At 34.7% G+C, this 12,935-nt stretch overlaps 1 protein-coding gene across 1 annotated transcript; it reads left to right on the plus strand.

The window, feature by feature from the left end:
• Nucleotides 1-5,839: 5,839 nt before the first annotated feature.
• On the plus strand, nt 5,840-7,341 carry LOC134267124 (THAP domain-containing protein 1-like). Its single transcript, XM_062749345.1, has 4 exons — nt 5,840-6,013; nt 6,610-6,854; nt 6,924-7,055; nt 7,263-7,341. Exons 1-4 carry the CDS (start codon nt 5,840-5,842, stop codon nt 7,339-7,341), a joined length of 630 nt encoding a protein of 209 aa, XP_062605329.1.
• The last annotated feature ends 5,594 nt before the right edge of the window (nt 7,342-12,935 follow it).

The following is a 12,935-nucleotide window of genomic DNA, read 5'->3' on the forward strand; positions in this document are numbered from 1 at the left end:
ACTTGTAGGTACCCTAATTTTTCCATGGTTGCAGATATCTATAGACACATTTCTGGTTTCCTCCATAATTTTAGAATTACCTTGACTTGGTAAGTATTAAAAAATAATTTTATTCATTAAAAATTTGCTATGGTTTTATATATGTATGTTATTATACTTCTTTTAAGAATTACAAGAAATTAATTAGCATTGCACTTTTTATACAGGAAACTAACATTGCACTTTAAATTATATTAAAAGAGGTTGTGTTTTAAAAGGAAAATGTTTAACATTAAGTTTCATTAATGTTTCAGAAAGAAGATTAAAGTACCATTGACTAATATTTAGGGAAAATGGAATTTAAGTGGACAATCTTCGCGACGAAGCATTAGCATTAGCTAATTAGCTTAACTGTGTCATTTATGGATATCATGCGTAAATAAAAAAGTTATAGACATTGGTTACATTTTTTTCCTTTTCTGAATCCGGCTTAAAATTGGTTACAAATATTTCAAATGTTCACATACCCATAACTTTTTCATTTTGAAGTTATTAAGTTCAAATACATTATAATAAGTTTTATTTGACCAACTTATGAAATATACATGCAGAAAAACTATTTTAGAGAAGGTGAAAAAAATTCATGTGGCATTGCTAATCAAAGACTATAAATTGAAAGGCCTCACGAGAGCTCTATTGACTGGTTGTTTATATTATTTATAGGTAGCACCTGAAAAGTCGGAAAGGAACTGTGTATATGTCTATTCTCAGAGAAAATCAAGTCGAGTATCTTGAACAGCAATTTAAATCTCAAAACATGATCTGATTTAATTCACGTATTCTCAATCTGATCTTGGCATTTTACATCATCTACTTCAAATATTGTTCAAATATTATTTTGTGATGGTATATATTTAGAAAGATTAATAACCTTCAAGTTAGCGTGGTTGATGTCTCTAACCATCAAAAATGTTTTGCATCCTTTGTTAGAGTTCAGTGAACGCATTGTGTTTCACTCTTTGATCTATCCATATTCACGTTTTATGGTCACCAAGATCTTGATCAAGAACACGGTACTTTAACGCTCTAACGATACACTTTGCAATGAATTTGAACAAAGATCATTTTGACATGGTCAAGAGGTTTGTGTGTGATAAAACTGTGTAAAGTCAATGCAGTGAGATACTAACCACAACTTTACAGTCATGAAGCCTGCTCATTTACACTGATTGTGCTCTCAATCACATGAGTCCTCTCATTAAGGAAATGGATGGATCTAAGAATTGATTGATTATACTCTTTAACGTCCCACTCGAGAATTTTTCACTCATATGAAGACGCCACCACTTGCCGATGGAGAGCTGCAAATTGTGTCCTATACTCGGCACTCAGAGCCATTGAGCAGGGAGAGATCTTTTTCATGCCAGCACCTACTGTGACACGGGAGCTCGGTTATACGGTCTCATCCGAAGGACCTAGAGAATTGAGGAATAGATGTTACTGGTTCAGTGTTTAAGTAAAATACAAATACATGTTCAAGTATTAGCGCAGCCCATTTAGGCTGTTTTATTCATATGAAGCAGAAATCACATCCTTCGTAATGAAGAAAAAAATCTTTTGCTTCTTGGTTCAGTCAAACATCCCCCCCCCAACATAGGCCTTTAAAGAATTTGATCTAAAGAAAAACATTATTTAAGTCCCGTTTTCTTTCATCTGTCTTTAAAAGGTCTACCTGACCATAAAAACTATGAAAGAATTTTTATCTGACGTATTAATATAAATTCTGTTATTGACCTTATAAGTACACTTTAGATCCATTGCCTCACTAACGTTTTAAAGGTCTCACTGGAAGGACCCGCGACTTTCACTTCAAGGTGCCGAGAATGTGGTGTAGGAACAGTTGCTACCATTTTTTTTTATCAACTAAGTCCATGCATATATAATGAGATCATTTTTTAAAATAATACTAATAATACTATCTTTCTTTTTACTCTTTAATAATTCTAGGACCGCTTTCGGTAGCCTAGAGGTACATGTATAGCGTTCGCTTGGTGAACGGGAGGCATGGGTTCGATTCTCGTTCGCGACGCAGCGTCAAACCTAAGACGTCGCCAAGCACTCGGCATTAGAAGTGAGAGTTGCGGGTCTTTCGGATTTGACCTTAAAAACCAGGTTCCGTGTCACGGTAGGCGTTGGCATTATAAGGAAACCCCCACTGCTCAATGGCCTTGAGTGCAGAGTATAAATCTAAATTTGAGGCCCTTCACCCACAAACGGTGATGTCTCTATATACATATTGGAGTGAAAAAATCTCGAACGGGAAGTCAAACAGTATACAATCAATAATTCTAGGAGACGAGACAAGCTATTTGATCATGATAAAGATATAATAGTTTTCATCAAATTTAGACACACGTAAAATCAACTGTCACATGATATCAGATTAGTGGTAAAGAAGTCACATCGCGACTCTAGAGCAGACGCTCTTAACCACTGCGCCACGTGGGCGACACGAAATGATTGACAAGTGTTAAAATCTAAAGCATCTATGATGAGTAGCTGCTAAGAAAACTGCAAAAAAAATTGTTATGTATGAAACGGACAGCATCTGCGATGAGCAGTAATGTTGTTGAGAAAACTGCGATGGAAATTTGTTATGCACGAAACGGACAGACTCACGAATAAACAGGAATTTGACATCGGATTTGAACCAAAAAATGAATCCCATCACACGCTATGCCTCAGAAAAAAATGTGTTAAAAATTCAAGCATCTGCGATGAGTAGTTGCTGAGAAAACTGAGACCAAAAATTTGTTACGGACAGACACACACAAGGGGAAAACAGTTTACCTCCCTTTCCCTGGGAGCGGGAGTATAAAAATGTATCCCACCATATAACATGCCTTGGCAAAGAATGTGTTAAAATTTCAAGCATAAATTTGCGATGAGTAGTTTTGAGAAAACTGCGACCAAAAATTTGTTACGGAGGGACAGACATATAAGGGTTAAACAGTATACTCCCTCTCCTTCGGAGCGGGGGTATAAAAAGACCCATCACTGCCCGTTACGTTTAATTAATCTGTCTTGAGTTTTTTTCCATGTTTCAGTGAAGCTAGGCTATAATATTTGCTAGTCCAATGTATGGATCACTGTTGATAGGTTTTCTTATACATGTATGCTGCAGTAATCGAGTGTTGAGGATAGGTTTTCTTATATGCTGCAGTGATCGAGTGTTGAGCCACAAGATACGCAAATGATTTGGATTTTGTTCTTGTAACAAACTCCTCACAATTTATTATTTCATATTTGTTTGTAGACGCTTCGTCTCATCTTTTTTGCTTCGGATACCTCAATGGTGTTTTCGTGTAAGTCCAATAAATATAGGCTCTCTATTAGTACATGTAACTCTGCTGAGGGCTACATAAATCATTCCTGGTGTTCGAATATTGACAATAAATAAAACAACAGTGCACTCTCCTGAACATTATGGTACAAGCAAAGCACAAAAAAACAGGGGAATTTGAATTCTGGTTATTTCTGGTGATTATTTTTTTTATGCCCACATGCTGTTTAACTTCTATTGGCAAGATAGGAGTTCCATTTGGATACTTTGAAGGTGGTATGTTTTATGTTTGACGTGTAATAGCTCCACAGGAAGGATCATCAAATCTTGTGTCAACATTGGCAAGTCTTTGAGTAAAGCAATATTTTACAGGTTGATTTCTAGGATAATTCCTTAATGTCTGAAAATGTTCCTTTTCCATACGGAAAACAAACAGGAGAAGCTAGTGCTTCACAAATTTCATCTGCAGAAACATTTGCGGGGAATTTCTCCTTCTCCAGGGGGCGATACTGTAAGACTCCACACCAATATGAACAAAATTGAATGAATGTGGACATGTATCAAACTGAAGCCTTGGACTTGATTTTCTACAGAATCATCGATTTTTCTTCTTCAGTGATATCGATACTTTCTGAATCTATTGTCTCATTTGATCATCATTCTCTTCTATTTGTAAGATATGCCATAAATCTTCATCTTCCTCTTGACAGGTTGTTACTGTATCAACGTTTTCATTTATTTGAACAGTTTTGTACAGAGCGTTATTTCTTCTTAGCTTGCAGCAAATTCGCAGGAACCCAACATGTTTGCAGGAACATTGCAAGAAACATACACGCCAATTTGATGTTCGCAGCAAGTTCGCAGGAAACATTTCATTAATCGAATGTTTGCAGGAAGTTCGCAAGAACAGTAAATAAGTCAAATCAGCCAATGAAATGCAGATTGTACTGGGGTCAACACAGAACTGGCCATTTTGAAATGTTTGAATTGAAGTACTAGTTGTACACGTCTGTATTTTGTTAGGAATATACACCATTTTGAATGATTAAAAGTGTCAAACTCTGGATGTAGGTGTTCATTGGCATCCATGATATCTAACTTGTAAGAAATGATTTTGTTTTATTTTGATATTTAAAAGAATATTTCCTAAAAGCATGTTTGAGTAACTTGTGTAAACGCTATGCCAAATCTAAATCTATTTATTGTGAATTTCAGTCCTCTTTTACCCTGTAATATCTAATATATGTATACTTCTTAAATGTATTAATGGACCTAAATCAGTTAAATGTTTTCAAATTAATTAGTTGCTGTGTAATCATGGTAATATTCAAAAAAAAATATATGTAAAGTTCTTAATGTTCTGTTCATGTAAAAAGCTATAATGCACTTTAATTTAATTTTTAAAAAGTATGAAAACTTTGTCTAAGAACATAAAGAGAGCCTATCAAAACGTCATAAAATTGCATCATTTCAGAAACTTGTGGTGGATTTTCTCTAAAATTAACAGATTTAGGTCAGGACAAAAGCTTTCTGCGAACTTGCTACTTGTACACAGGAATGTGCCAAAACCACAAGGAAATTGTTTGCTGCAAGTTAGCAGCAATGTTTGCCGCAAGCTTGCAGCAATGTTTGCGGCAGGCTTGCAGCAATGTTTGCAGCAAGGTTTCCATATTTGGAAAATCCAGTGTTTGCTGCAGACTTGCAGCAAACCTCATTTGCATGGTAAAATGTTTGCAGCAAGCTTGCTGCAGACTTGCTGCAAACACCAAGGCTTTCTATAGACTGTCATGCTTTCTTTGGCTACGTCGCCGCAAGCTTGCAGCAATGTTTGCTGAAGACTTGCAGCAAATATTTGCAGGAAGGCAATATTTTCGGTAAGGGATGATAAATTGTATTTGCTGACAAGGTCATTGTATCGACCGTAGAACTTACGAAATGATGACTTTAAATGGGACGGCTGATATTCTTGTTTCATCAACTTGCTTGTCAATAATTTACCTCGTTTAAGAAATTGTTCATGCGTAGAGCAAGCTCTTGCGTATCGAATCAACTGAGATATATACACTCTGTATACAGGTGACGAAGGTATATTGCTGCATAAGTAAGGGAAGTTGACGATAGAAAAGTTCAAGTCATCACGTTTATCATAGTACTAAAGCAGCTTGGTTGTTAGATTACCATTAACGTCTTTTTCAAGTAAAATATCCAAGTATGAAACAGATGTGTCAGACTCTGTGGTATCTTTTATCTCAAGCTCACCAGGATATATCGCATCGACGTAGGAATGGAAATCACCATTGTTAATTGACGTCATCGATATATCTAAATGTTGAGTTGAAGGCCACAGCAAGTGTTTTCTTCTTTTCACGCATAAGATTTTGCACTAATTCTGCTTCATATGAATATAAAACAAGTATATACTGACAAAACGTCAGAAATACTCCATTTTCAAAGAATATTCATAAGTCGCGCTCAGAAATCGAAAACGAGGCTAAGGTCGGTAAAATTGTAAACAAAATGTCGGCGGCTGAAGAGGAAGGGAAGGGTCACGACAAGCACTTTTGTGTGCTATTCTGTAATGGAAATGGAAGGCTTAACCCAGATTTATCCTTTCAGCGGATACCAAAGGCTCCAGAAAAGAGAAAGGAGTGGATTCAAGCGATTAGGAGAGACCCTGGTCCTCTGTTTACCGTGAGTGACCTTCCGATACGTGTTTCAAGAACACGTAAACAATATCGATACAAACTGATCAGTGATCTGCACTTATATAAACAGATATGTATTATCCCTTGGTTAATAAAATATTTTCATATATTTGTCAGAATATCTTTGGAATGACATACTATGCAATGAATGTCATCTGATGCAGAGGCATGTAAATCGAGTAGACTAATGCAAGTTAATCAGCTGTTTATTCATGTTGAGCTCAATGTCAGCTAAACCTTTTTGCATAACTTTCTGTAATCAAAATAAAAATGCTAAATCTAGTATGAAAGTTCGTTAGTAGATAAATATTAAATAATGAAAGTGTTTTACATGTGAAGATTGGTACCCTAGTTTCTTAACTTAAAAAGAAATCACATAGCCCTAGGATTAGGCTACATGTATTTACAGTATCTTACTGTTATCAAGTATCATTAACCAGTTCACCATCTGATATCCCTAGATGCATCTTTTAATTTATATTGCTTAAAGTTATGTAATATGCTCCAAAATGCTTACTGCATCTAGTTTATGTCATCTAAGTAATATTTCAGTGTAAAATTCATTTCATTATAATTATTCAGATAAGTGATCAAACAGTTGTCTGCTTTCGCCATTTTAAAAAGGAAGATATTAAATGGACTCCAGTGAGGACAACGTTGAAACCTGGATCGGTACCCTCAGTTTTCTCCTGGAAGGCAGATACCAACAGTCGACGCCCAATAGTTAAACACACCCTCCCAGAGAAAAGACCAAAGCAGGAATTTGAGGATCATGTTTTGAGACCTGAGGAAATGGATTCTAGAATGCTGGTCATCATGTCAGTAAGGTATGATTTTTTTTCATGTACTAATATAATTTTTGCAGAGTCTCTTTAAAAAAAATCTCATGATTTTAGTTCTCCTCCTCCTGATGAAATACATGAGAAGAATAAGAGAATCCAAGAATTAGAAAATTTGTTGCAGAAGAGGGATGAGGAAATCAAGACTCTACAACAGAAGATTGAGGTTGAACGATTTGGAATTCAGCGGTTTTCAAATGACGATTCAATGATTCGATTTTACACAGGATTTACTACAATATCTATGTTTTTAGCTTTTTTTGAATACATCAAACCTACTGCAACATGTATGAAAATCTATTAATATAAATATTGTGATAAACCTAACCAGCAGGTAAATGTAGGCAAACAAAGAAGCATGTTGTTAATTGACGAGTTGTTCATGTTCTTATGCAGGTTGAAGTGTGGTCTAATGGCACAAGATTTAGGAGTCAGATTCAATATCATGTTTCTACTGTTAGTCGAAAGATCATAACATGGGCAAACTTTCTTTATTTTATTTTAGGCAGCATAAATATCTGGCCTAGTAAGGAACATGTTTATGAAAAAATGCCCCAGTCCTTCAAGTTGTTTTACCCCTCAACTAGAGTCATAATTGACTGCACAGAGATTAAAACTGAGCGTCCATCATCCTTAGCACTTGGGTCGAAATGTTATTCAACATATAAAAGTTCACACACACATGGAAAGGGTTTGTAGGAATCGCTCCTCATGGAGCTCTCACTTTTGTGTCCTCATTATACACAGGGTGCATGTCAGACGTCGAAATAACAAAATTATCTGGCCTACTTGATCTTATGGAAGAAGGTGACTCAATTATGGCTGACAAAGGGTTTGTGCTGAACAAGGTATTAGAAGGTACAGGTATTTCTGTCAACACCCCTCCCTTTCTTCTTAGCCAAGGTCAGTTTTCAAAGCAGGAGGTAGAACAAACACAAATTATTGCAAAGCTAAGAATACACATTGAACGACATATTCGTAGGGTCAAAGAATACCATCTCTTTGATGGTGTCATCCCATTGAGTATGACTGGTACAATAAATCAGATTTGGACTGTTGAGTTTTGAGTTCAGTGTGTAAACTGCTATGATATTTATGATGTCAACTAGTAATTAAATTCTTACAATGACTGTTTTTATTGTTGATTAATCTGATTTCGGCTGAACACGGTATATTGGTTATTTTTCTCAAGATAATTTTTTACTTCTTTTGATAAGGAAGGGTTTTATATATACATAACATATCCTCTATTCAGCTTTTATTCAGTAAGCTATGTGGCCCTCTGTTTTTAATATAGCTGTACAGTAAAACATGCTTATAACAAAACTGCAGGGACTACTAAGTTTGCTTTGTTTCAAATTTGTTTGTAATATTTGTCAGTATGTTTCAAAACCACAGGGAAAAGAAATCAATTTGCTGTATGTGTGAATTTGTTAGTCATCATTTCATTAAAAGTGTATTTGCTATAAGTTTGTTTTACTGTGCATGATAAAAAAGTATCTTAAAAATAAGTTTCAAAGATTGTTTTTATCCAAGGAAGTAGTCAAAACAGAATGAATCAATCTTGTTTTTCATTTCCTGCCACTCTTCATTATCAAAGGTAATCACCTCCAAATGGCTCTCATCACAGTGCCACACAAAGAAATAACACCAGGTAAGACCTGTCACGGCAAGCTGCATCATAACTTGGTGGTAGTAGTTATGGTTTTCCTTCAGTCTCCATACATCCCCATCCTTCTTCAGATAAACACACTCTGTTAAGGGTTTTACAGGGCACTTTATCCCCAGCAAACCATAAGGGGGATTCATAGTTGGGTTGTATACCTTTCTGTCTGGGCTAGCAGCAAGCCAGGAAGCATAAGGACTGACAATGATTCCACAAGGGTATATGTTGACATTGTTGTTTTCCAACTGCAATTTAAGAGAAATTTAATAAGATTTTTAAAATATGATATAAAAAATACATGAATCTTAAGATCAGTCATGCATAAATTGTGTTACATGTCCTGAATCTTGTGAACATGTATAATAGTGATTGTATTATGCTACATATTTGATATATAGATTAACATCACTTACTTGTACAAAGGCTTCAGCAGCGACTGCCTCGAATGACAATCCGTGTCGCATACTCTCTGTGACGACTTTTCTTGTCTTCAATCTTTTAATTAAAGGTCCAAAATCTATAAACAGAGTATATACAATAATTTCAGCATAAATTAAAATTTATATATGTGCAAAGAAAATTCATTTTCATATAAAATATGTTGGAAATACATGTTTATGTAAATTTAAATTGATGCAAATATATATCAAATATTGAAATGGTTTTGAATGAGGTATATGTCTGCATAAGCCATGATAAGAATTTTTAAACACATTACCTGCTCTACGCTTCACAATATCACCAGAAACAGATGCTGTTATTCTCTCCTTGCGAATGGCATGCCACTTGGGACTTTCTCCTTGCAACCGTGTCATTTCCTCAATTTGATGGCACTCCTCTTCTGTCACATATATAGCAGACAAACTACCACTTTTCTTTTCATCAAGAATCACATGCAGTTGTTGTTGCATAACATTTTCAACAGGAAGAAGTGGATATTCACCAGCATCTAAAATATTTAATACATAATGGGATGACAGTTTTTGTTGCACAGCAAGTGGAGATCCTTTTGGAAATTTACCAAACTTTGTTTCTGTACATTTCAAGTCCACTTTGTCATCCAAATTCACAACAGTAAGTAACAAAGAAGTCTTGTCAACTGCCGAAACTCTGGAACAAAGGTCAGAGATTGGTGGGATATCAGAATTGATTGGATTGTACAAAGTTGATCGTGATCCACGGGGTTGTTCTTGAGGTGATTTGGAATCGTAACCATGTACAACCAGGTTGTCTGCAGTGCTTCCGGAGATCTTCTCTTCTCGTGGCAGATGCCAGGTCTGAGGTAGAGAAGTCTTCAAAACATCAGATGGTATAAATGTCATGTTAACTGATTTCAAATGTGCATGACAAAATAACAGCCCAGTCACATGCCCACAGTGTCCTGACTGTCCAATTGCACACGAACAAGAGCTGCTGTCCACACTGGGACCATCCAGCAGAAAAAGCTACAAAATGTACCACAGCTTGGTGAACAAAACAGCATAGAAAAAGTATAGATGCAAAACATTGTTATCTAGCTGTCACTTAATTTACAAATTTTGATATGTTTTTTTTTTTAATTTAAATTACTAATTATACATGTAATTTATACATCTTATTTATCTAAATTAATTTTTTTCTTACCTCAATATCATGAGGGGATTCATTCCTTCGCTGTGACCTGTGACATTTTCCTTTCACCACACATCCATTTACTGCACTGTGAACTAAATTTAATTCAGGAAAATTAATAACTTTGTTGACTTATTAGTTTATGAGGATTATTATTCATAAATATAATTTAAACGCATCTGTTTTTCCCTACATTGTGTGTATAGATTTCAACACTTGACCATCGTACATCGTGAACGTAAGCAAAGTGAAAGTTCAAACGGAGATTTTCATACGTACTTGTGATGTTTGTTACATATCTCTCGGCGAAATATTTATATCCTTTGGATATTTCCTTTTCTCCCAGACTCTGGCTTCCTTTCTTTATGAAGCTCTCGACAAAACCAAAGGTAATATTTGGCACTTTTGTCAAGTCTCGCATTGCAGACGCTTTTTTCTCCTCCATCTTTGTTTGTACTCGATACGACCTTAGCCTCGTTCTGAGTTCGATATGCATATTCATGAAATCTCATTAAGAAAGGAGTATACTCAAGCTGTAGAAAGTCAATTAGGAAGTGTCATTAATATCCTAAAATGGTATAAGATGAGGGCTATTGAGCTCAATCTTCTGTTGAATAAACTAAATGTTCATGAAACAAAATTCATATATTGAATTTAATTAGAAGAAATATAATTAATCGCTCTACTTTTAATATGAATTTACGTGACACACTTTCAGGAATATTTTATAGAGCATAGTAATGTTGCCGTTTCTTAATTCAATGAAATGTTTTTTTTTATGTAGACATTTAGTATACTGCAAATCATATACAACAGTGCGACATTTAACTCCGGACACGACATTTGACCGGACTTTCGCCAACCACTTTTCCAAAGATACATAGAAAAAATTTATGTCATCCGGTGGGATTTTTTTAATCGCACAACATGGACTAACCTTTACACCTGAATATCTTCCAGTTTAAAAGATGTTACACCTGAAATCAAGAAATCCCATGGGATTATGGTGGGATTTTCTCTCCTAACCAATATCCCACCATTATTCTGTGGGAGAAAAATGAGTTCTGTGGGATTTTTTCTCCTATAGAATCAAAACTCCCATTTCTAACCTTACATGGGATTTTTTATCCCATAAGTTGTGAAATGGGACAAGAAGTTCCATAATTGTCACAAATAGGATTAAAAGTTCTCTATCATAATGTTTTATAGAATATATTATCCTACAGGAGAATGGAAACTGTTTTTATCTCTTTAATTTTTCCCTTTGAAAATTCCAGTCCTAACTCTTTCCATTTACCATTTTACATTTAGAAAGTATATGCTATTGTAAGCAAAATAATACCAAATTGGCCAAATTTCATTGAGAAATAAAAAAGTTATGCTCATTCAAGAGAACACAGCAGTACGATTAACAGAAAAATTTGGCATGATCATGGATTCTCCCTATGAAAATTTCAGTCCTCTTACAATTTATAATTTTACATTTAGAAAGTACATGCTATTGCAAGCAAAATAATACCAAACTGGCAAAATGTCATTGAGAAATAAAAAAGTTATGCTCATTCAAGAGAACACACCAGTCCGATTGACAGAGTATAACATGATGATGAATTCTCCCTATGAAAATTTCAGTCCTCTTATAATTCATCATTTTACATTTAGAAAGTGCATGCTATTGCAAGCAAAATAATACCAAACTGGCAAAATTTCATTGAGAAATAAAAAAGTTATGCTCATTCAAGAGAACACACCAGTCCGATTGACAGAGTATAACATGATGATGAATTCTCCCTATGAAAATTTCAGTACTCTTTCAATTTATCATTTTACATTTAGAAAGTGCATGCTATTGCAAGCAAAATAATACCAAACTGGCAAAATTTCATTGAGAAATAAAAAAGTTATGCTCATTCAAGAGAACACACCAGTCCGATTGACAGAGTATAACATGATGATGGATTCTCCCTATGAAAATTTCAGTACTCTTTCAATTTATCATTTTACATTTAGAAAATACATGCTATTGCAAGCAAAATAATACCAAACTGGCAAAATTTCATTGAGAAATAAAAAAAGTTATGCTCATTCAAGAGAACACACCAGACTTAAGTAAAATTATTGGTGTAATATGACATGATGATGGATTCTCCCTATGAAAATTTCAGTCCTCTTACAATTTATCATTTACATTTAAAAAGTACATGCTACTGCGAGCAAAATAATACCAAACTGGCAAAATTTTATTGAGAAATAAAAAAAAGTTATGCTCATTCAAGAGAACACATCAGTCCGATTGACAGAGGATAACATTATGATGGATTCTCCCTATGAAAATTTCAGACCTCTTACAATTTATCATTTTACATTTAAAAAGTACATGCCATTGCGAGCAAAATAATACCAAACTGGCAAAGTTTCATTGAGAAATAAAAAAAGTTATGCTCATTCAAGAGAACACACCAGACTTAAGTACAATTATCAAAGTAATATGATATGATGATGGATTCTCCCTATGAAAATTTCAGTCCTCTTACAATTTATCATTTTACATTTAAAAAGTACATGCCATTGCAAGCAAAATAATACCAAACTGGGAAAATTTCATTGAGGAATAAAAAAGTTATGCTCATTCAAGAGAACACACCAGTCCGATTGACAGAGTAATTAACATGATGATGGATTCTTCCTATGAAAATTTCAGTCCTCTTACAATTTATCAATTTACATTTAAAAAGTACATGCCATTGCAAGAAAAATAATACCAAACTGGCAAAATTTCATTGAGAAATAAA

Source organism: Saccostrea cucullata, unplaced genomic scaffold (genome assembly GCF_032062105.1).
Source record: "Saccostrea cucullata isolate Sc308-1 unplaced genomic scaffold, CSIRO_AGI_Scuc_v1 ctg10099, whole genome shotgun sequence".
Classification (NCBI taxonomy): domain Eukaryota; kingdom Metazoa; phylum Mollusca; class Bivalvia; order Ostreida; family Ostreidae; genus Saccostrea; species Saccostrea cuccullata.

Bases quoted from the DNA above. Each gene is read 5' to 3' on its own strand.
- LOC134267124 (XM_062749345.1), top strand. From the start codon at position 5,840: ATGTCGGCGGCTGAAGAGGAAGGGAAGGGTCACGACAAGCACTTTTGT. The intron at 6,014-6,609 runs GTGAGTGACCTT...ATAATTATTCAG, and splicing joins ACCCTGGTCCTCTGTTTACC to ATAAGTGATCAAACAGTTGT. The intron at 6,855-6,923 runs GTATGATTTTTT...TCATGATTTTAG, and splicing joins CTGGTCATCATGTCAGTAAG to TTCTCCTCCTCCTGATGAAA.